The following is a 27,334-nucleotide window of genomic DNA, read 5'->3' as shown; positions in this document are numbered from 1 at the left end:
TGCGTTTTTGTCCGCTGCTGTGACTACTTTGAATTAAAGGGCACCAAACCTATCTGTTTAATTTAAGGATTGTTTTCCTTTTGTAATAAGCATGTTTCCGCAATAAACATAATGTACTCTCACTACAAAATAAAGTGATTGCAACTTGCTATCACTCTCAAAGTGATTTTGGGATGAATTAAACAACAATGGTAAGAAGATTTTATTTTTAATTTGGTAATGTAACTTTTTAAGCTTCGTTTACATCAAACATGTAAAAGTAGGTATGAAGCGGGCTAAAATCTTTAATTGAAACAACCAAAAATGCTGAAGAAGTTAATCAAAAAGTCCTAGTATAGTATGTCAGAAAAAAAAATCCTAGTATAGTATGTATACTATGTATAAAAGTCATACTATATAGCATGTTGGAAAAAAGAAAAAAAACTCAGTCATAGTATATGTCGGGAAAAAAAAGTCATAGTATAGTATGTCGAAAAAAAAATCTAAGTCAGTATAGTATGTAGAAAAAAGTCGTAAAAAAGTCATATGTCCAAAAAATCATAGTTTATATGTCGAAAAAAGTCATAGTATGTTGAAAAAATTCATATAAGTCATAGTATAGTATATCAAAAAGGTCATAGTATAGTATATTGAAAAAAAGTAATATTGTATGTCCAAAACAATCATAGTATATAGTATGTCGAAAAAAGTCATAGTATAGTATGTTGAACAAAGTCATAAAAAAAGTCATAGTATAGTATGTCGAAAAAAAGTCATATAAAAAGTCATAGTATAGTATGTCAAAAAAAGTCATAAAAAAGTCATATAAAAAGTCGTAGTATAGTATGTCAAAAAAAGTCATAGTATATAGTATGTTGAAAAAAGTCATAAAAAAAGTCATAGTATAGTATGTCAAAAAAATTCATAAAAAAAGTCATGGTATAGTATGTCGAAAAAAGTCATAAAAAGTCATAGTATAGTATGTCAAAAAAAGTCATAGTATATAGTATGTCGAAAAAAGTCATAAAAAAAGTCATAGTATAGTATGTCGAAAAAAGTCATAAAAAAGTCATAGTATAGTATGTCAAAAAAAGTCATAAAAAATACATTGCATAGTATGTCAAAAAACGTCATGGTATTGTATGTCGAAAAAGTCATAAAATATTAATAGGATAGTATGTCAAAAAAGTCCTGTAGTTTGGAAACAATTGACACCAACTTGGTAGGATACTGTGACCGGGTTTGGCCTCAAGACACATGGATTGGCAAATAATACCTACCTTTTTCTTTTGAACACATCTGACCAATAAGGAGGGACTTCATTTGAGGAACCACCCAGGTGCAGGGAATAAATGGGTGATTCTGAGATGATTCGTCGAAAAAAGTAATAAAAAAAGTCATGGTATAGTATGTCGAAAAAAGTCATAGTATAGTATGTCGAAAAAGTCATAAAAAAAGTCATAGTATAGTATGTCGAAAAAAGTCATAAAAAAATCATAGTATAGTATGTCGAAAAAAAGTCATAGTATAGTATGTCAAAAAAGTCATAGTATAGTATGTCGAAAAAAGTCATTGTATAGTATGTCAAAAAAAGTCATAGGATAGTATGTCGAAAAAAGTCATAGTATAGTATGTCGAAAAAAGTCATAAAAAAAGTCATGGTATAGTATGTCGAAAAAAGTCATAGTATAGTATGTCGAAAAAAGTCATAAAAAGTCATAGTATAGTATGTCGAAAAAAGTCATAGTATAGTATGTCAAAAAAAGTCATAAAAAAAGTCATAGTATAGTATGTTGAAAAAAGTCATAGTATAGTATGTCGAAAAAAGTCATAAAAAAGTCATAGTATAGTATGTCGAAAAAAGTCATAAAAAATACATTGCATAGTATGTCGAAAAACGTCATGGTATTGTATGTCGAAAAAGTCATAAAATATTAATAGGATAGTATGTCAAAAAAGTAATATTATTGTATGTCCAAAAAAATCATAGTATATAGTATGTTGAAAAAAGTCATAAAAAAGTCCTAGTTTAGTATGTCAAAAAGTCATAAAAAAAGTAATATTATTGTATGTCCAAAAAAATTATAGTATAGTATGTTGAAAAAAAAATCAAAGTCAGTATACTGACTGATTTCTTTTGTAGAAAAAAGTCATAAAAAGGCATATGTCCAAAAAATCATAGTTTATATGTCGAAAAAAGTCATAGTATGTTGAAAAAATTCATATAAAAGTCATAGTATAGTATGTCAAAAAAGTCATAAAAAAAGTCATAATATAGTATGTCGAAAAAAGTCATAAAAAAGTCATAGTATAGTATGTCGAAAAAAAGTCATAAAAAGTCATAGTATAGTATGTCAAAAAAGTCATAGTATAGTATGTCAAAAAAAGTCATAGTATAGTATGTCGAAAAAAGTCATTGTATAGTATGTCAAAAAAAGTCATAGGAGAGTATGTCGAAAAAAGTCATAGTATAGTATGTCGAAAAAAGTCATAAAAAAAGTCATGGTATAGTATGTCGAAAAAAGTCATAGTATAGTATGTCAAAAAAGTCATAAAAAAAGTCATAATATAGTATGTCGAAAAAAGTCATAAAAAAGTCATAATATAGTATGTCGAAAAAAGTCATAAAAAGTCATAGTATAGTATGTCGAAAAAAGTCATAAAAAGTCATAGTATAGTATGTCAAAAAAGTCATAGTATAGTATGTCAAAAAAAGTCATAGTATAGTATGTCGAAAAAAGTCATTGTATAGTATGTCAAAAAAAGTCATAGGAGAGTATGTCGAAAAAAGTCATAGTATAGTATGTCGAAAAAAGTCATAAAAAAAGTCATGGTATAGTATGTCAAAAAAAGTCATAGTATATAGTATGTTGAAAAAAGTCAAAGTATAGTATGTCGAAAAAAAGTCATAAAAAGTCATAGTATAGTATGTCGAAAAAAGTCATAGTATAGTATGTTAAAAAAAAGGCATAAAAAGGTCATAGTATAGTATGTCGAAAAAAATCAAAAAAAGTCATAGTATAGTATGTCGAAAAAAGTCATAAAAAGTCATAGTATAGTATGTCGAAAAAAGTCATAAAAAATACATTGCATAGTATGTCGAAAAACGTCATGGTATTGTATGTCGAAAAAGTCATAAAATATTAATAGGATAGCATGTCAAAAAAGTAATATATATATAATATATATATATGTCCAAAAAAATCATAGTATATAGTATGTTGAAAAAAGTCATAAAAAAGTCCTAGTTTAGTATGTCAAAAAGTCATAAAAAAAGTCACATTATTGTATGTCCAAAAAAATCATAGTATATAGTATGTCCAAAAAAGTCATAAAAAGTCATAGTATAGTATGTCGAAAAAAGTCATAAAAAAAGTCATGGTATAGTATGTCAAAAAAAGTCATAGTATATAGTATGTTGAAAAAAGTCAAAGTATAGTATGTCGAAAAAAGTCATAAAAAGTCATAGTATAGTATGTCGAAAAAAGTCATAGTATAGTATGTCAAAAAAAGTCATAAAAAAAGTCATAGTATAGTATGTCAAAAAAAGTCATAAAAAAAGTCATAGTATAGTACGTCGAAAAAAGTCATAAAAAAGTCATAGTATAGTATGTCGAAAAAAGTCATAAAAAATACATTGCATAGTATGTCGAAAAACGTCATGGTATTGTATGTCGAAAAAGTCATAAAATATTAATAGGATAGCATGTCAAAAAAGTAATATATATATAATATATATATATGTCCAAAAAAATCATAGTATATAGTATGTTGAAAAAAGTCATAAAAAAGTCCTAGTTTAGTATGTCAAAAAGTCATAAAAAAAGTCACATTATTGTATGTCCAAAAAAATCATAGTATATAGTATGTCCAAAAAAGTCATAAAAAGTCATAGTATAGTATGTTGAACAAAGTCATAAAAAGTCATAGTATAGTGTTGAGTTTAAAAAAAACTTAAAACATTGGGGATGTTTTTAGAGCAATATACTTTTAGGTTGAAAATGTAACCTATTTTATGTAAACTGCCGTGAGTGACACTGCAACTGAGCCGAAAAACATTGTATCAATACTAACTGCCTCACACCAGACTTAATGTCTATGTTGGTTAATGTTTCTTATTGTTTATGAATGTTTTGCTTATATAACTTATTTGTACATTTCTTTGATGTTTTATTTGGTTTATTTTTGACATAAATTTCTTCATTCATTCCATTCATCCATCTTCGTCCGCTTATCCGGTATCGGGTCGCGGGGTAGCAGCTCCAGCAGGGGACCCCAAACTTCCCTTTCCCGAGCAACATTAACCAGCTCCGACTGGGGGATCCTGAGGCGTTCCCAGGCAAGGTTGGAGATATAATCCCTCCACCTAGTCCTGGGTCTTCCCCGAGGCCTCCTCCCAGCTGGACGTGCCTGGAACACCTCCCTAGGGAGGCGCCCAGGGGGCATCCTTACCAGATGCCCGAACCACCTCAACTGGCTCCTTTCGACGCGACATTCATTATGTCAAAATAATTCATAAAAGGTCATAGTATAGTATGTTGAAAAAAGTCATGGTATAGTATGTTGAAAAAAGTCAGAGCATAGTATGTCGAAAAAAGTCATAGTATAGTATGTCGAAAAAAGTCATAAAAAAGTCATAGTATAGTATGTCAAAAAAAGTCATAAAAAAAGTCATGGTATAGTATATCGAAAAAAATCATAAAGTCATAGTATAGTATGTCGAAAAAAGTCATGAAAAAAGTCATGGTATAGTATGTCGAAAAAAGTCATAGTATAGTATGTCGAAAAAAGTCATAAAAAAAGTCATAGTAAAGTATGTTTTTAGAGCAATATACTCATAGGTTGAAAATGTAACCTATTTTATGTACATTTCTTTGATGTTTTATTTGGTTTATTTTTGACATAAATTTCTGCATTCATTCATTATGTCAAAATAATTCATAAAAGGTCATAGTATAGTATGTTGAAAAAAGTCATGGTATAGTATGTCGAAAAAAGTCATAGTATAGTATGTCGAAAAAAGTCATATAAAAAGTCATAGTATAGTATGTCGAAAAAAGTCATAAAAAAAGTCATGGTATAGTATGTCGAAAAAAGTCATAGTATAGTATGTCGAAAAAAGTCATATAAAAAGTCATAGTATAGTATGTCGAAAAAAGTTATAAAAAAAAGTCATAGTATAGTATGTAAAAAAAGTCATAGTATAGAATATCGAAAATAGTCATAAAAAAGTCATAGTATAGTATGTCGAAGAAAGTCATAGTATAGTATGTCAAAAAAGTTATAAAAAAAATCATAGTATAGAATGTCGAAAAAAGTCATAAAAAAAGTCATATTATAGTATGTCAAAAAAAAGTCATATAAAAAGTCATAGTATAGTATGTCAAAAAAGTCATATAAAAAGTCATAGTATAGTATGTCGAAAAAAGTCATAGTATAGTATGTCAAAAAAAGTTATAAAAAAAAGTCATAGTATAGTATGTAAAAAAAGTCATAGTATAGTATGTCAAAAAAAGTCATACAAAAAGTCATAGTATAGTATATCAAAAAAAGTCATAGTATATAGTATGTCGAAAAAAGTCATAAAAAAAGTCATAGTATAGTATGTCAAAAAAAGTCATACAAAAAGTCATAGTATAGTATATCAAAAAAAGTCATAGTATATAGTATGTCGAAAAAAGTCATAAAAAAAGTCATGGTACAGTATGTCGAAAAAAATCATAGTATATAGTATGTCCAAAAAAGTCATAAAAAGTCATATTATAGTATGTTGAACAAAGTCACAAAAAGGCATGGTATAGTATGTTCAACAAAGTCATAAAAAGTCATAGTATAGTGTTGAGTTTAAAAAAAACTTAAAACATTGGGGATGTTTTTAGAGCAATATACTTTTAGGTTGAAAATGTAACCTATTTTATGTAAACTGCCGTGAGTGACACTGCAACTGAGCCGAAAAACATTGTATCAATACTAACTGCCTCACACCAGACTTAATGTCTATGTTGGTTAATGTTTCTTATTGTTTATGAATGTTTTGCTTATATAACTTATATGTACATTTCTTTGATGTTTTGTTTGGTTTATTTTTGACATAAATTTCTTCATTCATTCCATCCATCCATCTTCGTCCGCTTATCCGGTATCGGGTCGCGGGGGTAGCAGCTCCAGCAGGGGACCCCAAACTTCCCTTTCCCGAGCAACATTAACCAGCTCCGACTGGAGGATCCCGAGGCGTTCCCAGGCCAGGTTGGAGATATAATCCCTCCACCTAGTCCTGGGTCTTCCCCGAGGCCTCCTCCCAGCTGGACGTGCCTGGAACACCTCCCTAGGGAGGCGCCCAGGGGGCATCCTTACCAGATGCCTGAACCACCTCAACTGGCTCCTTTCGACGCGACATTCATTATGTCAAAATAATTCATAAAAGGTCATAGTATAGTATGTTGAAAAAAGTCATGGTATAGTATGTCGAAAAAAGTCATATAAAAAGTCATAGTATAGTATGTCGAAAAAAGTCATAAAAAAGTCATAGTTTAGTATGTCGAAAAAAGTCATAAAAAAAGTCATGGTATAGTATGTCGAAAAAAGTCATAAAAAAAGTCATGGTATAGTATGTCGAAAAAAGTCAGAGCATAGTATGTCGAAAAAAGTCATAGTATAGTATGTCGAAAAAAGTCATATAAAAAGTCATAGTATATAGTGTGTTGAAAAAAGTCATAATATAGTATGTCGAAAAAAGTCATAAAAAAGTCATAGTATAGTATGTCGAAAAAAAGTCATAAAAAGTCATAGTATAGTATGTCAAAAAAGTCATAGTATAGTATGTCAAAAAAAGTCATAGTATAGTATGTCGAAAAAAGTCATTGTATAGTATGTCAAAAAAAGTCATAGGATAGTATGTCGAAAAAAGTCATAGTATAGTATGTCGAAAAAAGTCATAAAAAAAGTCATAGTATAGTATGTCAAAAAAAGTCATAGTATATAGTATGTTGAAAAAAGTCAAAGTATAGTATGTCGAAAAAAGTCATAAAAAGTCATAGTATAGTATGTCGAAAAAAGTCATAGTATAGTATGTCAAAAAAAGTCATAAAAAAAGTCATAGTATAGTATGTCAAAAAAAGTCATAAAAAAAGTCATAGTATAGTATGTCGAAAAAAGTCATAAAAAAGTCATAGTATAGTATGTCGAAAAAAGTCATAAAAAATACATTGCATAGTATGTCGAAAAACGTCATGGTATTGTATGTCGAAAAAGTCATAAAATATTAATAGGATAGCATGTCAAAAAGTAATATATATATAATATATATATATCCAAAAAAAATCATATATATAGTATGTTGAAAAAGTCATAAAAAGTCCTAGTTTAGTATGTCAAAAAGTCATAAAAAAGTCACATTATTGTATGTCCAAAAAAATCATAGTATATAGTATGTCCAAAAAAGTCATAAAAAGTCATAGTATAGTATGTTGAACAAAGTAATAAAATGTCATAGTATAGTATGTTCAACAAAGTCATAAAAAGTCATAGTATAGTGTTGAGTTTAAAAAAAACTTAAAACATTGGGGATGTTTTTAGAGCAATATACTTTTAGGTTGAAAATGTAACCTATTTTATGTAAACTGCCGTGAGTGACACTGCAACTGAGCCGAAAAACATTGTATCAATACTAACTGCCTCACACCAGACTTAATGTCTATGTTGGTTAATGTTTCTTATTGTTTATGAATGTTTTGCTTATATAACTTATTTGTACATTTCTTTGATGTTTTATTTGGTTTATTTTTGACATAAATTTCTTCATTCATTCCATTCATCCATCTTCGTCCGCTTATCCGGTGCTCGGGTCGCGGGGGCAGCTCCACAGGGGACCCCAAACTTCCCTTTCCCGAGCAACATTAACCAGCTCCGACTGGGGATCCTGAGGCGTTCCCAGGCAAGGTTGGAGATATAATCCTCCACCTAGTCCTGGGTCTTCCCGAGGCCTCCTCCCAGCTGGGCGTGCCTGGAACACCTCCCTAGGGAGGCGCCCAGGGGGCATCCTTACCAGATGCCCGAACCACCTCAACTGGCTCCTTTCGACGCGACATTCATTATGTCAAAATAATTCATAAAAGGTCATAGTATAGTATGTTGAAAAAAGTCATGGTATAGTATGTTGAAAAAAGTCAGAGCATAGTATGTCGAAAAAAGTCATAGTATAGTATGTCGAAAAAAGTCATATAAAAAGTCATAGTATAGTATGTCGAAAAAAGTCATAAAAAAGTCATAGTATAGTATGTCAAAAAAAGTCATAAAAAAAGTCATGGTATAGTATATCGAAAAAAATCATAAAGAAAGTCATAGTATAGTATGTCGAAAAAAGTCATGAAAAAAGTCATGGTATAGTATGTCGAAAAAAGTCATAGTATAGTATGTCGAAAAAAGTCATAAAAAAAGTCATAGTAAAGTATGTTTTTAGAGCAATATACTTATAGGTTGAAAATGTAACCTATTTTATGTACATTTCTTTGATGTTTTATTTGGTTTATTTTTGACATAAATTTCTGCATTCATTCATTATGTCAAAATAATTCATAAAAGGTCATAGTATAGTATGTTGAAAAAAGTCATGGTATAGTATGTCGAAAAAAGTCATAGTATAGTATGTCGAAAAAAGTCATATAAAAAGTCATAGTATAGTATGTCGAAAAAAGTCATAAAAAAAGTCATGGTATAGTATGTCGAAAAAAGTCATAGTATAGTATGTCGAAAAAAGTCATATAAAAAGTCATAGTATAGTATGTCGAAAAAAGTTATAAAAAAAGTCATAGTATAGTATGTCGAAAAAAGTCATAGTATAGTATGTAAAAAAAGTCATAGTATAGAATATCGAAAATAGTCATAAAAAAGTCATAGTATAGTATGTCGAAAAAAGTCATAGTATAGTATGTCAAAAAAGTCATAAAAAAAGTCATAGTATAGTATGTCGAAAAAAGTCATAAAAAAAGTCATATTATAGTATGTCAAAAAAAAGTCATATAAAAAGTCATAGTATAGTATGTCGAAAAAAGTCATAGTATAGTATGTCAAAAAAAGTCATAAAAAAAGTCATAGGATAGTATGTCAAAAAAAGTCATAGTATAGTATGTCAAAAAAAGTCATACAAAAAGTCATAGTATAGTATATCAAAAAAAGTCATAGTATATAGTATGTCGAAAAAAGTCATAAAAAAAGTCATAGTATAGTATGTCAAAAAAAGTCATACAAAAAGTCATAGTATAGTATATCAAAAAAAGTCATAGTATACAGTATAGTATGTCGAAAAAAGTCATAAAAAAAGTCATGGTATAGTATGTCGAAAAAAATCATAGTATATAGTATGTCCAAAAAAGTCATAAAAAGTCATATTATAGTATGTTGAACAAAGTCATAAAAAGTCATGGTATAGTATGTTCAACAAAGTCATAAAAAGTCATAGTATAGTGTTGAGTTTAAAAAAAACTTAAAACTTTGGGGATGTTTTTAGAGCAATATACTTTTAGGTTGAAAATGTAACCTATTTTATGTAAACTGCCGTGAGTGACACTGCAACTGAGCCGAAAAACATTGTATCAATACTAACTGCCTCACACCAGACTTAATGTCTATGTTGGTTAATGTTTCTTATTGTTTATGAATGTTTTGCTTATATAACTTATTTGTACATTTCTTTGATGTTTTGTTTGGTTTATTTTTGACATAAATTTCTTCATTCATTCCATCCATCCATCTTCGTCCGCTTATCCGGTATCGGGTCGCGGGGGTAGCAGCTCCAGCAGGGGACCCCAAACTTCCCTTTCCCGAGCAACATTAACCAGCTCCGACTGGAGGATCCTGAGGCGTTCCCAGGCAAGGTTGGAGATATAATCCCTCCACCTAGTCCTGGGTCTTCCCCGAGGCCTCCTCCCAGCTGGACGTGCCTGGAACACCTCCCTAGGGAGACGCCCAGGGGGCATCCTTACCAGATGCCTGAACCACCTCAACTGGCTCCTTTCGACGCGACATTCATTATGTCAAAATAATTCATAAAAGGTCATAGTATAGTATGTTGAAAAAAGTCATGGTATAGTATGTCGAAAAAAGTCATATAAAAAGTCATAGTATAGTATGTCGAAAAAAGTCATAAAAAAGTCATAGTTTAGTATGTCGAAAAAAGTCATAAAAAAAGTCATGGTATAGTATGTCGAAAAAAGTCATAAAAAAAGTCATGGTATAGTATGTCGAAAAAAGTCAGAGCATAGTATGTCGAAAAAAGTCATAGTATAGTATGTCGAAAAAAGTCATATAAAAAGTCATAGTATAGTGTGTTGAAAAAAGTCATAAAAAAGTCATAGTATAGTATGTCAAAAAAAGTCATAAAAAATACATTGCATAGTATGTCAAAAAACGTCATGGTATTGTATGTCGAAAAAGTCATAAAATATTCATAGGATAGTATGTCAAAAAAGTAATATTAGTGTATGGCCAAAAAAATCATAGTATATGTCAATAAATTTCATAAAAAAGTCATAGTATAGTATGTTGAAAAAAGTCATAAAAAAGTCATAAAAAGTCATAGGATAGTAGGTCAAAAAAGTCATAAAAAGTCAGGTACGTAACACTTTACTTGAAGGTCTCTACATAAGAGTGACATGACACTGTCATGAACACATGACACATGAACTCTAAACCTAACTCTAACCATAACTTGTCATGACAAAAACCGAATGACACTTAATAAAACAAGTGTTATGTTATAAACGTTTATGACTTGTTTATGTTTATGACATGTTCATGACATGTGTCATGTCACTTATGTACATACCTTCAAGTAAAGTGTAACCAAAAGTCAAAGTATAGTATGTCGAAAAAAGTCAGTGTAGTATGACAAAAAGTCAGTGTATGCTTACACATATTGCATGTATGTGTATATGTATGTAAATGTACCGTATATGTATGTATATGTGTTTGTATGTAAGTTTGAAAAAAGTCATAGTTTAGTATGTTGAAAAAAGTCATAGTATGTTAAAAAAAATCATAAAAAGTCATACAGTATATTGTTAAAATTGTTTTATTGAAAAAGATCATGAAAAAGTCATAGCATTGTGTTGTGTTTTATAGTGTCATAAAAAGTCAGTCAAATTATAGTATCTCGTAAAAATGTCATTAAAAAGTGAAAGTGTAGTACATCATAAAAAAGTCATAGTATAGTGCGGTAAAAGAAGTCATAGTATATTATCTCATAAAAAGTTATAGTAGTGTCATAAAAAAGTCATAGTACAGAATGTCATAAAAGGGTAATTGTATAGTTTGTCATAAAAGGTTAAAGTATAGTATGTCAAAAGTATAAATAAAAAGCCATAGTATAGTAGGCTGTCATAAAAATGTCATACATCATAGTATAGTACGTCATAAATGTCACAAAAAGTATTCGTATAGCACGCCATGAAAAAGTGATAATATAGTGAGTCATAAAAATGTCATAAAAGTCATTGTAAAGCAGCTCATAAAAAGTTATAATATAGTTGTTACAGCTTGGAAATAGCAGGTTTGGACACAAAATGCAGACTTGTAAGACGAGGAGGCAGTAGGAAGTTCTTGCAGGAACCGGCTTGCAGACAGGCAATCTGGCAACAGGGAAATCTAACATATTTAGAAAACTTGGAAAAGCAAAACCAATAGGAAGCAACTGTACTGAGAGAGAGACAGCGATCTGACAGTAAACAAAGGTAGCACACAGACTAAATACACAAGGCAATGAGGGTTGTAACGAGAGACGGGTGATAGAGGGCTGATGAACAGGTGAAACACATCAGTGTGGGTCAGACAATCACAAAGGCGGGAAAACACACAAGGCAGGAAGTCAAACAAGACATGACACAAGAGAAACACAGACACTACAAAATAAACCGGAGACTAAACAAAACCCAGGATCAACAGTCGTAAGACAACCAGGCTGACAGGGAGGACTCACAACAGGTGTACAAGACAAGACATGCAGGACAGGGCTACATGGACACATAAGGTAGGCTACACAAAAAGCACAGAAAACTCAAACAGAATGAATGAAACAAGGAACAGAAAACCCTAAAACACAAACTCCTTAAGAAACTAAAGAAATACAGTCACACTGTCTTAAAATAGTTCTATAAACAAAAAGGCCTCTGGCCATAGAGCAGGACTGTGACAATAGTAGGTCATAAAAAAAGTCATACTATAGCATGTCATAAAAGTCATAGTATAGCAGGTCATAAAAAAGTAATAGTATAGTATGTCATAGTATAGTATGTTATAAAAAAAAAATACTTTAAGACTCTGCAGACACCCTGGGTTTACCATTTATTACATTTTGTCAAAATCTAACTTTTGTCATCTGCAGTGATTTGTGGAAAAAAAAAAACTAATTGTGGGTAGTGAGAAAATCAATTGGTGATACACAAACGGTTATAAAAAAATCCATTTTATTCAAATGTTCACCAATACAAAAACAAATGGAGCATCTTCACAACTTCAAATATTTTTTTTTCCCGTTCTTAGCTCATTTTCCTATAGTGGTTAGGGGTGTATAGCTGCAGGGATGTAGCCATCCAAGATATATTCTGTGGGTCTTGTCAGTAGACGCATTTCAAATGAAAACTACGGTAGGTGCTTTTTGAGATGGTCTGGACAATGATCATGCCAACACATTTATAAAGGAATGTGATAAGGAAAAATGAAGAGAAAACCTCTGTAAACCAGATATACGGAATAAATAACCCTGTAAAAAGAGATTACATCCGTGTTGTAGTTAAGGAACCTTTTATAGGTTCCTTGGTTGTAGTTATGCATACTCGAAAAGTCCACTTAACATACCCTCATTCAACTGGAAGCCAGATTTCACACCTTGCAGACTTTAAATAAAAGTTTGATTGCTGCAGGACTCTTCCCATAAAGTGTGTTGGCATGTATACAAATAAAATGGGACCAATAGACCTAATCTGGCAACAATGGTCCACGGTCTCCTCTCAAAATTATTTCATCATAGTCAAACAATGACTACTATTTACACAATAGCACACCGACACAGTCAGCACCTGCTAACAAAGAGGGGAGGGGGGAAAAACCCGACACGACCTGAACAACTGGTGCATTTGTGACAACGAGCAGAATCTGCATTTACAGTCGGTATTGATATGGACACGTCGCTTCGTTTGGGGTGACATAATTGTGCTACACTATTATACACGATGTATGAATAGAAAAAAAAAAAATATTGTTGACCTTCATTCGGTGGTTGTTTTGCTCATTTCGCCAGTCCGATCTTCTTAGCTTCAGTTTCATAAATGAGTAACCTCCACATCTTCACTATGAAGACTTCAGCTTCTTCATCAAGAACCTAAAGCAGGAGACAAAAGGAAGGTTTACTGAGCTACACATGAACAAGGTGTGTTTTATATCTCATTTCTTATCATAGCTTCACTATCGCTGCCTAATTAAAATGGTGCCCTGAACACACTATTTAAAAAAAAAAAAAAAAAAAAAAAAAAAAAAAAAAAAACACGGTCTCTGTAGACCGCCCAGGCTCCACAAACGGCAACAAAAATAAACTGTGCCAACCTGCACCAAGAAACATAACAAGTGTTCCAGCCAATACCAGACAAGAAGGATTCGGGGGTGGGGGTTGGGGGATTAGTGCGCAGAAGGGAGGGGGAGAGGACGCGATGAGGAGGGGGGAGGGGCGAGCTAGCCTCGGTTTTGTTTGACAATACTTTGAACGTCAACAAGAAGTTAACGTCACCCAACATTGCTTAGAGCACCTTAAAAGGCATGAAATGCTCAAAAATAAAGACAATAGTAAAGCTGTAGGTCATAGTTTATTTTAAAAGACCTCGTTTTCGTCAATACGATTTAGGGCTGTAACTATCAATTTTGGAATTGTTAATGGATTCATCCACTGATTATTTCCCTGTAAGATCAAAAGAATACCGAAATTTCCCCATTATAATTTGTCAGAGCCTTATCAAAGCCCGTCTACGGAAAGCCTTTTCACTCCCTATTCAGCCCCATTGTACCGAATTTGGTTGCAGTTCCACCAGAGTTCCACTGGGGGTGATCGCAGGAGAGTGCAAAATTAATGGGACTCTATGGAACTGGACGGCTAAATTTGTAATACCCAGCAGTGTGTATTTTCTTAGCCTTTCCTTTCGAATGCAACATTCAAATTACTAGAAAAATAATTATATCCTGAGAAAAGTGGATTTTGAGGGGTATAGCTCCATAGAGTCCCATTCATTCTGCACTGGCCTGTGAGCGCCCCATAGTGGAACTGCAACCAGTTCAGAAGCCGGTATAGAGAGAGTGAAACTTCTTCCCTTATTAGAAATTCTTTGGCCTTATATTGCATATTCAAATGTCTGGTTTTGTCTGACCAAAGTGTCAAAAAAAAAACTAAAATATTCAGTTTAATATCATATGACAAAGAAAAGCTGCACATTCTCACATTTAAGAACAATGTTTGGGATTTTAGCTTGAATGACTAAAATAGTTGCTAATTATTTTGTCTTATTTTATATTGTCTTGGAGTTAAAAAAAAAAAAAAAAAAAAAAAAAGTAAGCACCCACAGACTTGACCTTTTCATCATTTGATGATGACAAAAAGACATTTCAATGTTAGAACTATCTAACTGCTACCATGACATTAACATAGTCAACATGAACATAAAATAAAGACAGCAAGCAGGGTGAGGAACTAACTCATCCGTTACATTACTCACCATAGCAACATCATCCAAGATACTCTGTGGCATACTGTGAGCCATCACCTGCAAAAGACAAAAACCATTAGGATCAGCTCATGTTTTTTTTTTCCTGTCAAGTGTGAATGAAGTCAACTGTAACAAAACATCATATGATCAATACCTTGGAGCAGACAAAGTCCACTAACGTCGCCTCTTCTTCTCCAATGTACTCAATAATCTTTTTATTGATCCAGGGTCGAACACGCCGTTCCATTAAAGTCTAAACAGGACAATAGATGAAGGCACAGGTTTTGTGTTAGAGGTGGTGTTAAAATCTGCTTCCACTTCCAAGTGACTTACAATACGCAAATGAAAAAAAAAGTAACTTCTCAGGAATACACTCATCGTGGTTGTTATTAAACCACGTCACTGTGCGGCTTCTGCTGAAGGCCAACTTTGTAAAACATAATTTACTTTTAGTTAACATGTCTGCTTAAAAACAGATTATTAAGACAAATTCAATGACATACAACACATTCTTCCTTCTCTCCTCACCGTGTCAACCATAGCCCAGTCCAGTGGGTAGGAGAACAGCTCAGGTTTTGCTGTGGGAATTTTTTCTATCAGGCTCTTGATGTGTTTACGCTTCTCCTCGGTGTTGTCCCCCTTTATGCTGGAGAGCCCGGCCCCGTCCACCCCGAGGCTCTTGTCATCATCGTAATCCAGGGGCACCAGCTTCCTCTTGCGAGGCTGTTCGTCAGCCTCTTCGTCATCAAACTTGTCGAAGACGCTGTCCACGGGCAGCTTCTTCCTCTTACCCGTGTTGGGCTGACTGGGGCTTCCTGAGGCACCTGGAGAGGACAAGGAGCTTCATGAATAGTTTTTATTTGCAAATCATAAAAGTTCACTTGAATTACACAGCTGGAATTACTTGTCTGCAGTGACAGTTTTGCCAGTATCGGTTTCAATAAAAAAGGGAGAAAAAAACCAAAACAGCATTCACTCTCAGATATGTTAGTTATATCTTATGAATCTTTGACTTTTGTAATGTTCTTTTGCCATTGCTTTAACCTTTTTCTTTGAACAGAGTGTCTCATCTAGTGAGCTCAGAAAGTAAAGACAATTGTTCACGACGCTTCATTTGACCATCACTAGTTCTTTGTGCTCCATACATATGACAAAGAATGTTTTGTAAGTTTTTTTCCAGTCAAAGTAGGTGTGGAAGGAGAACAACTCTGGTGGGAGGTGGATGGGTGGTAAAATGATGGATGAGAGGTTTTATCGCACAAGCTACTGACAATAGATACGCAAGCTGTGCATTGTGGTCCACATAGGATACTATCAGTGCAGACATGTGTGCCGTTTCTCTGACTCTTGAAAATGTCTCACTATTTTGGTTATTGAACATTGTAGGGCTGGGCGATATGGACCAAAAGTCATATCCCGATATATTTTGGCTGAATATCGATATACGATATATATCCCGATATTTTTTTCCGCAAAGTGAGAGCAAATGTTCAGTCAAAGCCAAAATCAAATATGACATGTCACAAGTAGTTTCATAGAGACAGTTGCAAAATCAAATAAATAATAAACCGGTTTCTTCACCTGGTTCATGATTAAATGCTCAGCTGTTCAAATAACAATAAAATGTAAACCTAAATACTGTATAACAGGAGTACCTTTTTTGAAATCAAAGCTCCATATTTGTGATTCGTTCCAAAGGTCAATTAAGCTTTTGATATTAATATAATCTACTTTGTTCAAAATGTAATGCCTCATGCCTGTAAGCCTAGGTTTATAGTCCCATTCTTCCACTTGCTACTGCTTCCACTTAAGTAAACTAAAAGATGAACTATCGACTACAAAACAAAGAAACTAATTAATGTGTTAATACAAAGAATATTTATTATGATCGGTTCACAGATCTGAGTCCAAACGGAAACTTCACCCTTCTGAACTAAGAGTTTCTGCTTCAAGGTGAAGTTTAAAACAGACTGAAATGTCCAGGCTCATTCCTCCACTATTTATTTCTGTATGTATTTATGTGTTACATGTAATTTTAACGAGCACTGAGCTCCAGATCCTGCAGCCGCAGACGGTCTCTGCTGCCCCGCTGTAGCTTCTCTCCGTCCGCCTGCCGCCGGCAAACTTAGTGGAACTTTCCGCCGATATCGACATACAGGTCGTCCTGGACTACGTGTAAGATCCTACCGATCACCACTCTGTCTTTGGCTGGTCCGATTTGGATCAGCGGGGACCCAGCGCAGCAGCGAGGCAAAGCTGTGTTTTTCCCGGGGAAGAGACGCTGCGGCCGCCACGGAGCTCTCCGCCTCCCGCTGCCGCCGGAGCTCAGGTTGCTGGTCGAAGGCGGCATACATAATCATAAAACACATTGTCACCTGTTAAATGTTATTCATTGCTGTTTGTTCTTTTCATTTCCTCTATCAAACATAATTAAGCAGTACAAAAGTCCGGCATCTTTAGCGTTGATCTGAATGCTTCGCACCCCTGTTCCAAGATGGCGGCGGTTTTGACGTATGTTTAGAACCTCAAGGCGACATCTGTGTATATATCTATGGGAGCAAGGATCACATTTGAACTATATCGATATATGCGATATGGTCTAATTCCATATCTCATTTAAAAATATATCGATATATTTTTAATATCGATATATCGCCCAGCCCTAGAACATTGTAACAAAATCTAAGGCTACACCATTACAATGAACACTTTATAAACAGAACAACTAAATCGGTTTAAAAAAAAAAAAAAAAAAAAAAAAAAAGAAATCTGCCAAAATTTTGGCAATTTAATTTGACATGTTCCTTATTCATTTTTGGAGCGGTTGACTGTGTCAGCATACCACTGCTGTATAAAAAGTAACAATGGACATCTCTCAATAACTGTCCTGTGAGTAGGGCTGCAACCGATGATTTATTTTCTTCTTTTTTTTTCAAATAAAATGTTGGTTAATAGTTACAAATGCAGTTGCAATTTACTTCCAACTGCTCATTTTGCAGACTATTTACATAGGATATAAAACAGAAAATACTCACATGTAAAAAGCTAGAACGAGGTATGGTTTGGTAGCGTTAGAAAAGTTAATTCATCAATAATCAAAATTATTGCAATTACATTCTTTTTTTTTTTTTCCCCATCTTTTAGACTCACCCAGTTTGAGACTGAGGCCGATCTTTGGCCGGTGTTCCTCCTGCGGCAGAGCCTCAGGGGGAGAGTTTTCGTGGGGGATGATGATGCCGCAGGGCGACTCGTCCCCGGGTGTGTTGGGGGACGCGTTGCCACTGGCAGACGACACTGAGGGTGCTGCTGTGATGGGCCGCATCGTGGGCTTCAAGCATGGTTTTGAGTCAGGGTTATCTTCGTCATGGTCATCTTCCTCACCCTCCTCCACCTCGTCGTCTGAGTGGACAGGTCGTGCGCGGGGTTCTGATCTCTCCGGTTCCTGTCGGCACTCCCGGTGGTCTCGTGAACCCCTGTGGCGTTCCCGTACCTCCTCGGGCTCCGGCTCTTGGATGATGGGAGGTTGTCGCAGACGCTCCTCCTCTTCCTCCTCCATCTGGACCAATAAGAGGCAGATATGCAGAAGATTAACACTCAATTCGTGTTTGACAGAAAAGAAGGTCAGCAGACAATGAAAGCTGGACACCACAGATGTGCAGAAATGCAGAGACACTCTAATCATAAAGTGACCTTCACAGAGACAACAGACATGCCCACTCCCTATAGATATAAAGGCAAACACACAAACATTATTATTATTATAAATAAACATACCCTGCGTAGCTCTGCGTCTGGGTTTGGATGTCCCTCGTCTAACAGCCTCTGTCTGATCTCCTCCAGCTCCTCCTTCTCTCTCTTCCTGTCACGCTCGTCCGCCTCCATCTCCTTCTCTCTGTCTCTGAGACGCTTCTGCAGTGCACTGCCCCTAGGGGTCACACCAAAAATAACAGCCTTCAGAACAATAGCCATAGCTGCAGTACTGCATCGACTACTACAAGTCAGATCTGGGTCACACAGCATCTGCTGTGACTTTTTACTATGATTTTACATATTTAGGTGGAACAATAAAATGAATACCTAAAAAGGTTAAGTCTTCATAGGTTTAGTTAAACATCATTTTTGACAGTTTGAATTGGTTAGATGTTGCACATCTGCAAATTCCAAGTATGTTGGCATATCAGTGGCTGCATGTCAGATACAAATCCTACTTACAAAAGGCACATGTGTGCTTTTATTTTTGATTGACAATCTACTTGGCCTAGGTAAAGACAGCACTGTAGCATATTTGTTTTAATGTTGCTCACCTGTAGTACTTGGGGTCATCTCTGTCATCATCATAGTCTTCAAGAAACTCTTTTAACCGTTTGCCCTCTTTCACCTAAAGACACACAAGATCACGCTATTTCTTTGGGATAAAAAAATAAATAAATCTATTTCTGCTGACAAATTGTATTGTCTGACTTATTAAATTAAATTCCAATCAGTTCATATGAAATGATGCTCATATGAACACAAAAAAAAAACTTCATCTTGTCAACAAATTACATATACACATTTAACAATACTTTTCATTTTGCACTGACACTAATAACTTCCACGTCCAAGTTATAAATTAAACTCAAATACATGAGTAGTACTACACGTATGTAGTGGAATTAACAGTGAATAAATTAGCTAAATAAAAATAAATAAAAAATAAGGTAAAAATTGGTAATATTCAGGCTTGTTAAATGAGGACAATGTGTACATGAAGTGTTCAAAGTAAAGTAGGACACCTCTAGGGACATCAGCGGTCATTCAATGTGCTCTCACCGTTTCTCGTCTGCGCTCTTCTTCCCTCTCGGCCTCTTTGGCGTAATCCCGTGCCTTCTTCCGCTCCCTGAGCTCCCAGTTTTTTAGACGCTGTCATCCAACAGTATCAGGTAAGCCACAATCAAATACAATCATGTTCAATCACGTCAAGCTAAAAGAGTAATACACGTTCTTTTACTACAAGTGTGCCTGTGATAAAGAGACCCAGAAAAGTAATGCTTAAAGATTCCAGGATTGTCTCATTTGGACAACCTGCAATTCATCTCCCAGTTAATCTTTTATCTTGGGGGTTCCTAATCATTTTATACATCAACATTTAGAAAGGAGCAGTGATTTCGGACACTGCCCAGGTAACCTCCCAGCCTTCCCTACCTCCTGATAGGCTGCTTCCTTGTCTCTTAGTTTTCTCTCCAGCTTCCTCCGTTCATAAGCCTCCTCTTCATCCTCTTGGTCTCGTTTCTTTTCTCTGTCTCGGTCTCGACTCACTTCCCTGCAAAAACAAAAAGGTAAAAAATATATTATCCTTGAATATACTGTAGATTGGAACCAAGTGTTAAGTTTAAGTCGGAGAAGAGACAGCAAGATGTCAATTTTCAAAACCAAGAGCAGTGCAGATGGCTCAGCTTACATATTTTCTTTCCAGATACATCGTAGTTCTAAGATTCATCGTACAATCTGGCTTGCCACAATATTGGTATTGTGTAGTCTGAAATAAGACTGCAACCAATTTATTATCAGACCCATGTCACAGGGTGTCACACTCTGCGACATGGGTCCTGCAACATTGCAGTTATCGCACAGTGTATAGGCCCCTAGACACTAATGGTCCTAAACACTTTCCATGCTGTGATTGGTTTCCATCAATTCCAATGTAAATCACCTAAAACTTGCTGCAGATAGATAATTCATCACAATCAAAACTGAGCCAACTGTGGACTATATATTTTGTGTTTATTAGTTTCTCTCCCAGCTCTGATGTGTTTGACTGAAATCTGTGACATGAGGTTTTTCCCTTCACCTGGATCGGCTGCGTTCGGGGCTCTTGTCACGGCTTCGGTCTCGATCCCAGTCTCTGTCTCGCTCCCTTTCTCTGGTCCTGCGGTCGCGGTCTTTGTCTCTCTCCCGTTCCCGCTCCCTTTCCCTCTCTCGTTCCTTCTCTCGTTCCTTCTCCCTCTCGTGGTCCCGCCGCTCTCTTTCCCGCTCTCGCTCTTTTTCCCGCTCCCTCCGTTCCCGCTCAAACTCCAGCCGCTCCTTCTCCCTCTTGTCCTTCTCTTCTTCTAGTTTCTGCAGAGCAAAACACAGACAGGTTCAGCCGATGCCAAACAAGACCCAATGAGTCAGTCAACTTTCTACTGTGCACAGATCAAGTGGTTTCCAGATTTTTAATGGTTTCATACGGAAACATGCCCTATACTAATCAGTGCAAGAACACGTAAGAAAAGCTGGAATCGTAACTGGGAAAACCTGGAAGGATCAAAAAAAGCTCTCCCTCATAAGAGACAGCTTTCATCATTCATCTAAAGCAGTACAGTGTACTTTGCTGCTTTAGACTTGCAGGATTAACTACAGTTTAGCAAGAATGTAACTGGAAACCACTTTAATGGTCAAAAACATCTATGGAACATGTTCAACTTGAGGCATTCATAACGAGAAAAAGGCGCTGCAAAAGACAATGCTTTTTCTCTCCTTAAGAGTCCTCCTCTCAGAACAAGGAAAACAAAAACAGAAAACAGGCGTCAGTCGTTTGTTGAACTAGTTGTTTGTGACTTACAGGTGTTGAACTATGGATTCAGCCCTTCGCTGCCCCTACAAGCCTTTTAAGTTAGGCCTGGGAGGAAAGCAGGTCACACGGTATACAAGGGAAAAACGTTATGGGATTCTGTCTTGCTTAAGCATCATTATCATCATCAACAACAACCTTTACTGCAATGGGTAACATGGCATTCGGTAATCAAGAAATGAACATAATGAACATCAGTTATTTCTGCACAGATAAATGAAATTGTAGAAGCGGTCTTACCCTTGCAGAAGTCTTCAGCAGCTCTTCACGACTCATTACAAACAAACGCATACACGCATCCCAATTCTGCCTTTATGGGCATTACACACAAGGCTTTGAGGGTAATGGGTTTATAGTTCAAATAGAATCTGACACAGAATGAGAGTACTGAATACAAAGAAACAAAATACTAAGCTTGGGAGTAATTCCATTACTTTTAGGGCACTTATTATACCGAGTAATGTACAGTAAGTGTGACAATAAAATTGACTCAATTTTATGTAAATTGCTTAACTACATCCGTCATATGCAGCCACAGGCTGTCCGCTGGTCTTCAGCAAGACACAGACTAATCTAAACGCCTTGGGTGTAACGCAACTCAAGAGAAGGAAACGTATGACACGAGAAAGAAGATATGAGACTTAAGCAATCATTTTAGAACTTTATTAGCCGAGATTAAATATCATTACGTATTATTTATGTGCCTTGACTCAAGCACAAATCATGGCAAGTGTCCAATTTTGCATCAGTTTTGTGTCTTTTTACTTACCTCTGTAGAGTGTCTACCAGGGCTTGCTAAATAAATACATGACCCAAAATTATTTAAATATAATTGCTATTTTAACTGTCTTATTAATGGTTGCAGCAGCTGTTTCTTTTTTTCTTAAAAATCTGAGCAATACATTGGAAAAGGGAAGTAAGAAACAGTACTGGTATTTGACTTCAAAATATATTTTGTTCTGATATAACATTGTCAAATCCTCTAATTGTGCAGTTCTGCTGTTTTCTGTTTATGATTTAATCTTGACCTGGTTGCAGGACTTTGGTTTTAGTAAAATGTCACCTTTTTCTTAGATAAAGTAGCAAACATGGGACTTTTTACTTGGGTTTAATCCTGTACAGCTTTGAAATGGATACATGAACTCACTGATCTGTGTTGCAGAGGAGAAAAGGCAGAGAGAGTAAGACACTGATGAAGGGTAAGAGTTGGAGGAGAGAAGTCACACAATAACACATACAGAGAGCACGTACCTCGTCAGTCTTCAGATCAGCGTGCTGCTGTGGAGAGGGCGCCCCCCACACTAGCATAATAAAAGCTACAGCCAAAGTCACTGCAGTGGTTATTGACAAGAGTCCTTGTGCTTTGACATGAACACCATTAAGACAGACCATCATTTACAGAGGACTCGCACAGGTTCACCGACTCAAAACTTTCAGGGCACCACCAATAATGTCAGAAAAAATGAAGGTCAAAAGGTTTGGGAGGAACTTTTGCATTGTCAAATGGCTGGCTGAATAGAGAGCATCATAAGCTTTGACCAACACACATAAGTGCAGTACAGTTGCCCCTATGCAAGCCCTCAAGAGGGGGACGCCCAGTATATGTATATAGTAAATAAAGGCTGATACTTACATCCTATCCTCGTAACTTTTTCCAAAGCTCTGAGATTCATCTTGCTTTAGTCACCATATGATCACTATCATAATGGTGGGGTTTAATGAATAGATTAGCTTTTAAGTAACTTTACATCGTCTCCATGCATTTTTGTGTGATGAATGAAGAATGGATCTATAATAGTCACACCTATAATTTCACTACGCAGGTGTCAAATCAGGCCTGAGAAAGGTGACAAAAATACTAGCTGTCTGCCTACTTGTGGTGTTTGAACATTGAACATGAAACATTTCATATAATATGGGGCAAATTAAGATGTTTGGTGGTATAGATTTTAAGGAGTGCCAATTTGTAACGTAGTATGCATGTTACTGAGATCAAGAAAAGCTTGGTAAATGTGTTGACTATATGTGCAAGCTCTAGGAGTGAACTATGTAAGGAAGCTGCTGTCCAAAACCTGTAATGTCAACTACAAGATCAAAGGAGCCACTTTACCTTGTGAGTGTCTCGGAATTTACTAATTTCTCTGGAAATCAAGTCTCTCTTGTCGTCCTCCATATCAATAGCGTTAATGTCGTCCTAAAGAAAAAGAAACACCAATGAAAAAGTCAAATAACACTTCACATTTTAAGTTTCAAGAGTACAAGTCAGAGGAGTAAACATTGTTTATATACCTCTTCTTTTTTCTCCTTTTTTCTCTTTCGTCGCTGAGAGTCCTCATCCTGGGATGGCGCGTTGAGTTCGGCAGCATATTCCCGCATCAATCCATCAATAGCTCCTTTGATAATCTGATCCTTCTTCTTGGTCTCCTCGTCTAGAACCTCTTCCTCATCATCTCCACCATCTTCAGCCTTATTATTCTGCCAGTACAGAAAAACATCCTAGTTCAGTTTCACTGCAATAAGTAACCATTTATTTGAATCGCTTAACAAATCTAAGATGTGATAAGTGATTCAGAGATCTGGAATGAGGCTAAATCAATTCCTGAGGCAATGAATAAAGGCACTGATCACCAGTAATTCCCTAAAAACGGAATTATACCCCATTCACAGTGTTTTTCTTGGCCTTCCACTCGTCCAGCTGAGCTTTAGTCTTGGCATCCACCTTCACCAACAGATTTTTCTCTCCAATCTGCAGGTCATGGAGCAGCCGCAGTGCTCGCAATGTGGACTCTGGCTCCTTATACTCACAAAACCCAAAGGCTGCAAGAGATAATGAAATGGAAATAAACATGACGACAGATTTATCTATGGTCATGTATAGTTTGATGGGATAACAATAGAAATGAATTGATTTCTGATTGATTTTATGTGTGAATCACCAAAGTTAGCAATGGATGGATATATTTCCTGACCTAATGAAGCTTGATGTATGTATTATGAATTACCTTGAAGCTTGCCAGAGGCTCCCTGGACTCTCTTCCAGCTCAGAACAATTCCACATTTCTGTAACATGAGCACAAAGAGAAGATTCACAAATAAAGTAGAAGTGAAACCAAAATCCAACACAAATGCTACAGCACAGGATTCACAGTTTCAACACGTTGCCGACACAATTTGATAATCAAATTCCATGAGAGAGAGAGAGAGAGAGAGAGAGAGAGAGAGAGAGAGAGAGAGAGAGAGATATATATATAGATAGATAGATAACCTATATGTGGCAAGAGTGTTACAAAAAAGGCATGTTATTTGATTTGTGCTGTGATCAATAAGATAACTACATCTATTAGAAACTAACCATGGAGGTGGTAGATTTGACTGCTTGAAAAAAGGATTATAGAATAAAATGTGTGTAATTTTAGAGAACTCTTGGATGCAATTACCATGCCTAGAAGACTCTTTTTGGATTACATAAATATTCCATAACTGTGTGACCTGAGTGCATGTAATATTTATAAATCCTCTCCTTTTCCTTACCGCGAGGAGCTGTCTGATCAGCATATCTGAAGCTTTCTCTGATATGTTCCCCACAAACACTGTGGTAGTAGGGCCGCTGTTCTCATTGTTGTCTCTGACTCGCAGTATTTCCTTTTTATGAATTGCAGGCTTACTGATCACTTGCACAGAAGGCAGCATTACTGCAGAAGTGGGGGTCATGATGCCCATGTGAACTGGGATCATTGGAGCTCCTGCAACAGCAAAAGGAATAGTGCATTATCAACTAGAGACAAATCAGTCTGGAATTAAATACTTTGTTTGAAAGTAGCTGTATAATATTTGTAGATTATTGTAACTTCCAACACTGTAGGGGTCTCTATAATCTAAGAGGCTGAAGGCTGCTAGTAAAACATACTAAAAATAGTATGTTTAACACTGTAGTAGATAAAGTGAAAGAGGCTGTCATATACATTTATGGTGGAACAGGTGGTTGCTTACCAGAGGGGAAGCCAGCAAATTGAGGGGGCATCCCAGGAGGGGGCAACAGCGGCCGGTTTAAATGAGGAGGGAATGACATTCTGGGTGTGAATTGGACCAACCTAATGAAGGAACAGTAATGGCCATTAGCAGTCCATCTTAATCTTAATGTATGAGACTCACACTTGGATAAAGTCCTCCAAACAATGTACATTTAAAATTAGAAATACGTTTCAAACATATGCAAGTGTTATCTTGTTTTCGTTAAAAGGACGCTGATGAAAACCGTGCCATGTTGTGTTGGTAGTTTGGCATAACAAATCGGGCATAGATTTATGACACTTGCTATCCAGTTAACCAACTACGTTAGCTTTGCTCAGTTGAGTACGTCCGCTAACGTAATAGCATTAAGCCCCATCGTTGATGCATTCATATTTTTGATTTATCGCGACGCATTGTGTTGTAGCTAGCTAAGTAACTCAACCCTAATTTAAGTTACCGACAAAATAGCAGTTAATCACGCTACCGTAGTGAGTTTTTTTTTTTTTTTTTTTTTCCCAGGATGGGGAAGGCATGTCCCGCCCTACCCTGCCTCTTATGGTCTTACCCTGACATTCTTACCCTAACCCTAACCAATGACACTACTCTTGCCTAAACCCAACCAGAGCAAGCAGCGGGTACTAGCCAATCAGAGGGAAAGTAGGGCGGGTCATGCCTTCCCAATGCCTTCGTTATCCTAGGAAAAAAAAATTGGCCTACCATACCCGGCACCACTAAATTAGACTAAGCTAACATTAGCCAGAGTTGGTATTACTTAACAAGCAAAACTCACTTTAGCTAGCTCAATAGGAGTTCGGAATAAACGTGAAAATGTCCATATATACATACCCAGAAATAGGTGGCGTAGAGGGGGATAAAACCGCTTTCAGAAGGTGATAAATTATGAAATTCTTTGTAACGTCCCGAATGTTGGATTAGCACGCTGGCTAGTCACGGGCCTTCAAACACATTTACGCAAGCGCTCTACGTACCAGACTGCAAGCGCGCTTGTTTTATGTATCGGGACGTGTCCGCTGGACGGAGCTGGAAATTATTAGTACTACTTCTTCTCCTAGAAGTATATTATTACTTCTAACAATAAAAACACCAAACTTAATGTGCATAATTAATACTACTAATAATCATAATTAATAATACTACTAATAATAATCTCGTATTGTACTATCCAAGTATGGCAATTTCAAGCTTTATACTTTAAAACCATTATTAGAGTAACGTTAGATAGAGATATATATCTGGACGTGGCAGCTGGACAGAGCTGGAACATGTTAGTACACAACAATAAAAACAGTTAATGTGCATAACTACTACTACTACCACTACTAATAATAATGTCGTATTGTAGTATGACATTAATATGCTACCTAACAAGTTCCTCCAAAAAGTGTTGCAATTTCAAGCTTTACTTGAAATGCAAGTAGAAGCGTCAGGAAGAGCTAAACACCAAACAGCTCATAAATAAGTGTTTCAATTAACGTTACCTATATTTATTATAGATTCATTGATTGAAGGCCCAGGTGTTCAACATCTTTTACCTTACAATGCCTGCCTTATGTTCCAAAATTGTCAACAGGCTTAACTCTAGATTGAGTAGGCTTGTCTTGTTCCCATATCCCGCCCTCTGCATACATACCAAACGAGAATCAAACCACTTATATCAGGAAAATGTCGCTGACATGTGCGCGCCAGTAGTGTTGTCTGTAGGGGGCCGCAGATCTGGAACGGGATTGATGATGGCCTCAAGGTGTTGCCCTCTATCTCCAACTTCAAAAGACAACTAAAAAAACTTTTCTTATTAACCTATATCTAATATAAAACTGTTCTTTCATGGACTAGCCTACTGGGATGTATGTGTATGATTGTATGTGTATGTAATGTTATGTATGTACTGGTGCGCTTTTTGCGTGCATTTATTCATCATCATCTGGATACAGGTGGTAGCTGTGTATTTTATAGTCTGTACCACTACCCTTTCATGAATCATGGGCCCCCA

General features: G+C 35.6%; 1 protein-coding gene and 1 long non-coding RNA gene across 3 annotated transcripts; one reads left to right on the top strand and one right to left on the bottom strand.

Moving 5' to 3' along the window:
* Nucleotides 1-11,822: 11,822 nt before the first annotated feature.
* Nucleotides 11,823-18,526, top strand: LOC114573058 (uncharacterized). Its single transcript, XR_003694857.1, has 2 exons — nucleotides 11,823-12,001; nucleotides 17,865-18,526. It is a non-coding gene; the product is annotated as an uncharacterized LOC114573058 (long non-coding RNA).
* On the bottom strand, nucleotides 12,518-26,302 carry rbm25b (RNA binding motif protein 25b). Of its 2 annotated transcripts, none has more exons than XM_028604954.1 (17): nucleotides 26,170-26,302; nucleotides 25,303-25,403; nucleotides 24,844-25,055; nucleotides 24,315-24,372; nucleotides 23,969-24,129; nucleotides 23,602-23,787; nucleotides 23,423-23,506; nucleotides 20,551-20,816; nucleotides 19,905-20,022; nucleotides 19,533-19,622; nucleotides 19,025-19,098; nucleotides 18,495-18,645; nucleotides 17,871-18,276; nucleotides 15,249-15,544; nucleotides 14,875-14,973; nucleotides 14,730-14,777; nucleotides 12,518-13,351 (listed from the first exon to the last, which is right to left on the bottom strand). In XM_028604954.1, the coding sequence occupies exons 2-17, from the start codon at nucleotides 25,379-25,381 to the stop codon at nucleotides 13,259-13,261; spliced, it is 2,421 nt and encodes an 806-aa protein (XP_028460755.1). In that variant the 5' UTR covers nucleotides 25,382-25,403; nucleotides 26,170-26,302; the 3' UTR covers nucleotides 12,518-13,258. The 2 variants fall into 2 exon arrangements, with proteins under 2 accessions (XP_028460755.1, XP_028460757.1); XM_028604956.1 differs by having other exon boundaries at nucleotides 23,978-24,129.
* Nucleotides 26,303-27,334: the final 1,032 nt, after the last annotated feature.

This window comes from Perca flavescens, chromosome 18 (assembly GCF_004354835.1).
Source record: "Perca flavescens isolate YP-PL-M2 chromosome 18, PFLA_1.0, whole genome shotgun sequence".
Taxonomy (NCBI): Eukaryota; Metazoa; Chordata; class Actinopteri; order Perciformes; family Percidae; genus Perca; species Perca flavescens.
Note: the sequence above shows the minus strand (reverse complement) of the source record. Positions and strands in the feature narration are given on the sequence as shown.

Bases quoted from the DNA above. Each gene is read 5' to 3' on its own strand.
- rbm25b (XM_028604954.1), bottom strand. From the start codon at position 25,381: ATGTCATTCCCTCCTCATTTAAACCGGCCGCTGTTGCCCCCTCCTGGG. The intron at 19,099-19,532 runs GTGAGAGCACAT...GTGTGTCTTTAG, and splicing joins AAGAGCGCAGACGAGAAACG to GTGAAAGAGGGCAAACGGTT. The intron at 13,352-14,729 runs GTGAGTAATGTA...CTCCTGCTTTAG, and splicing joins TCTTGGATGATGTTGCTATG to GTTCTTGATGAAGAAGCTGA.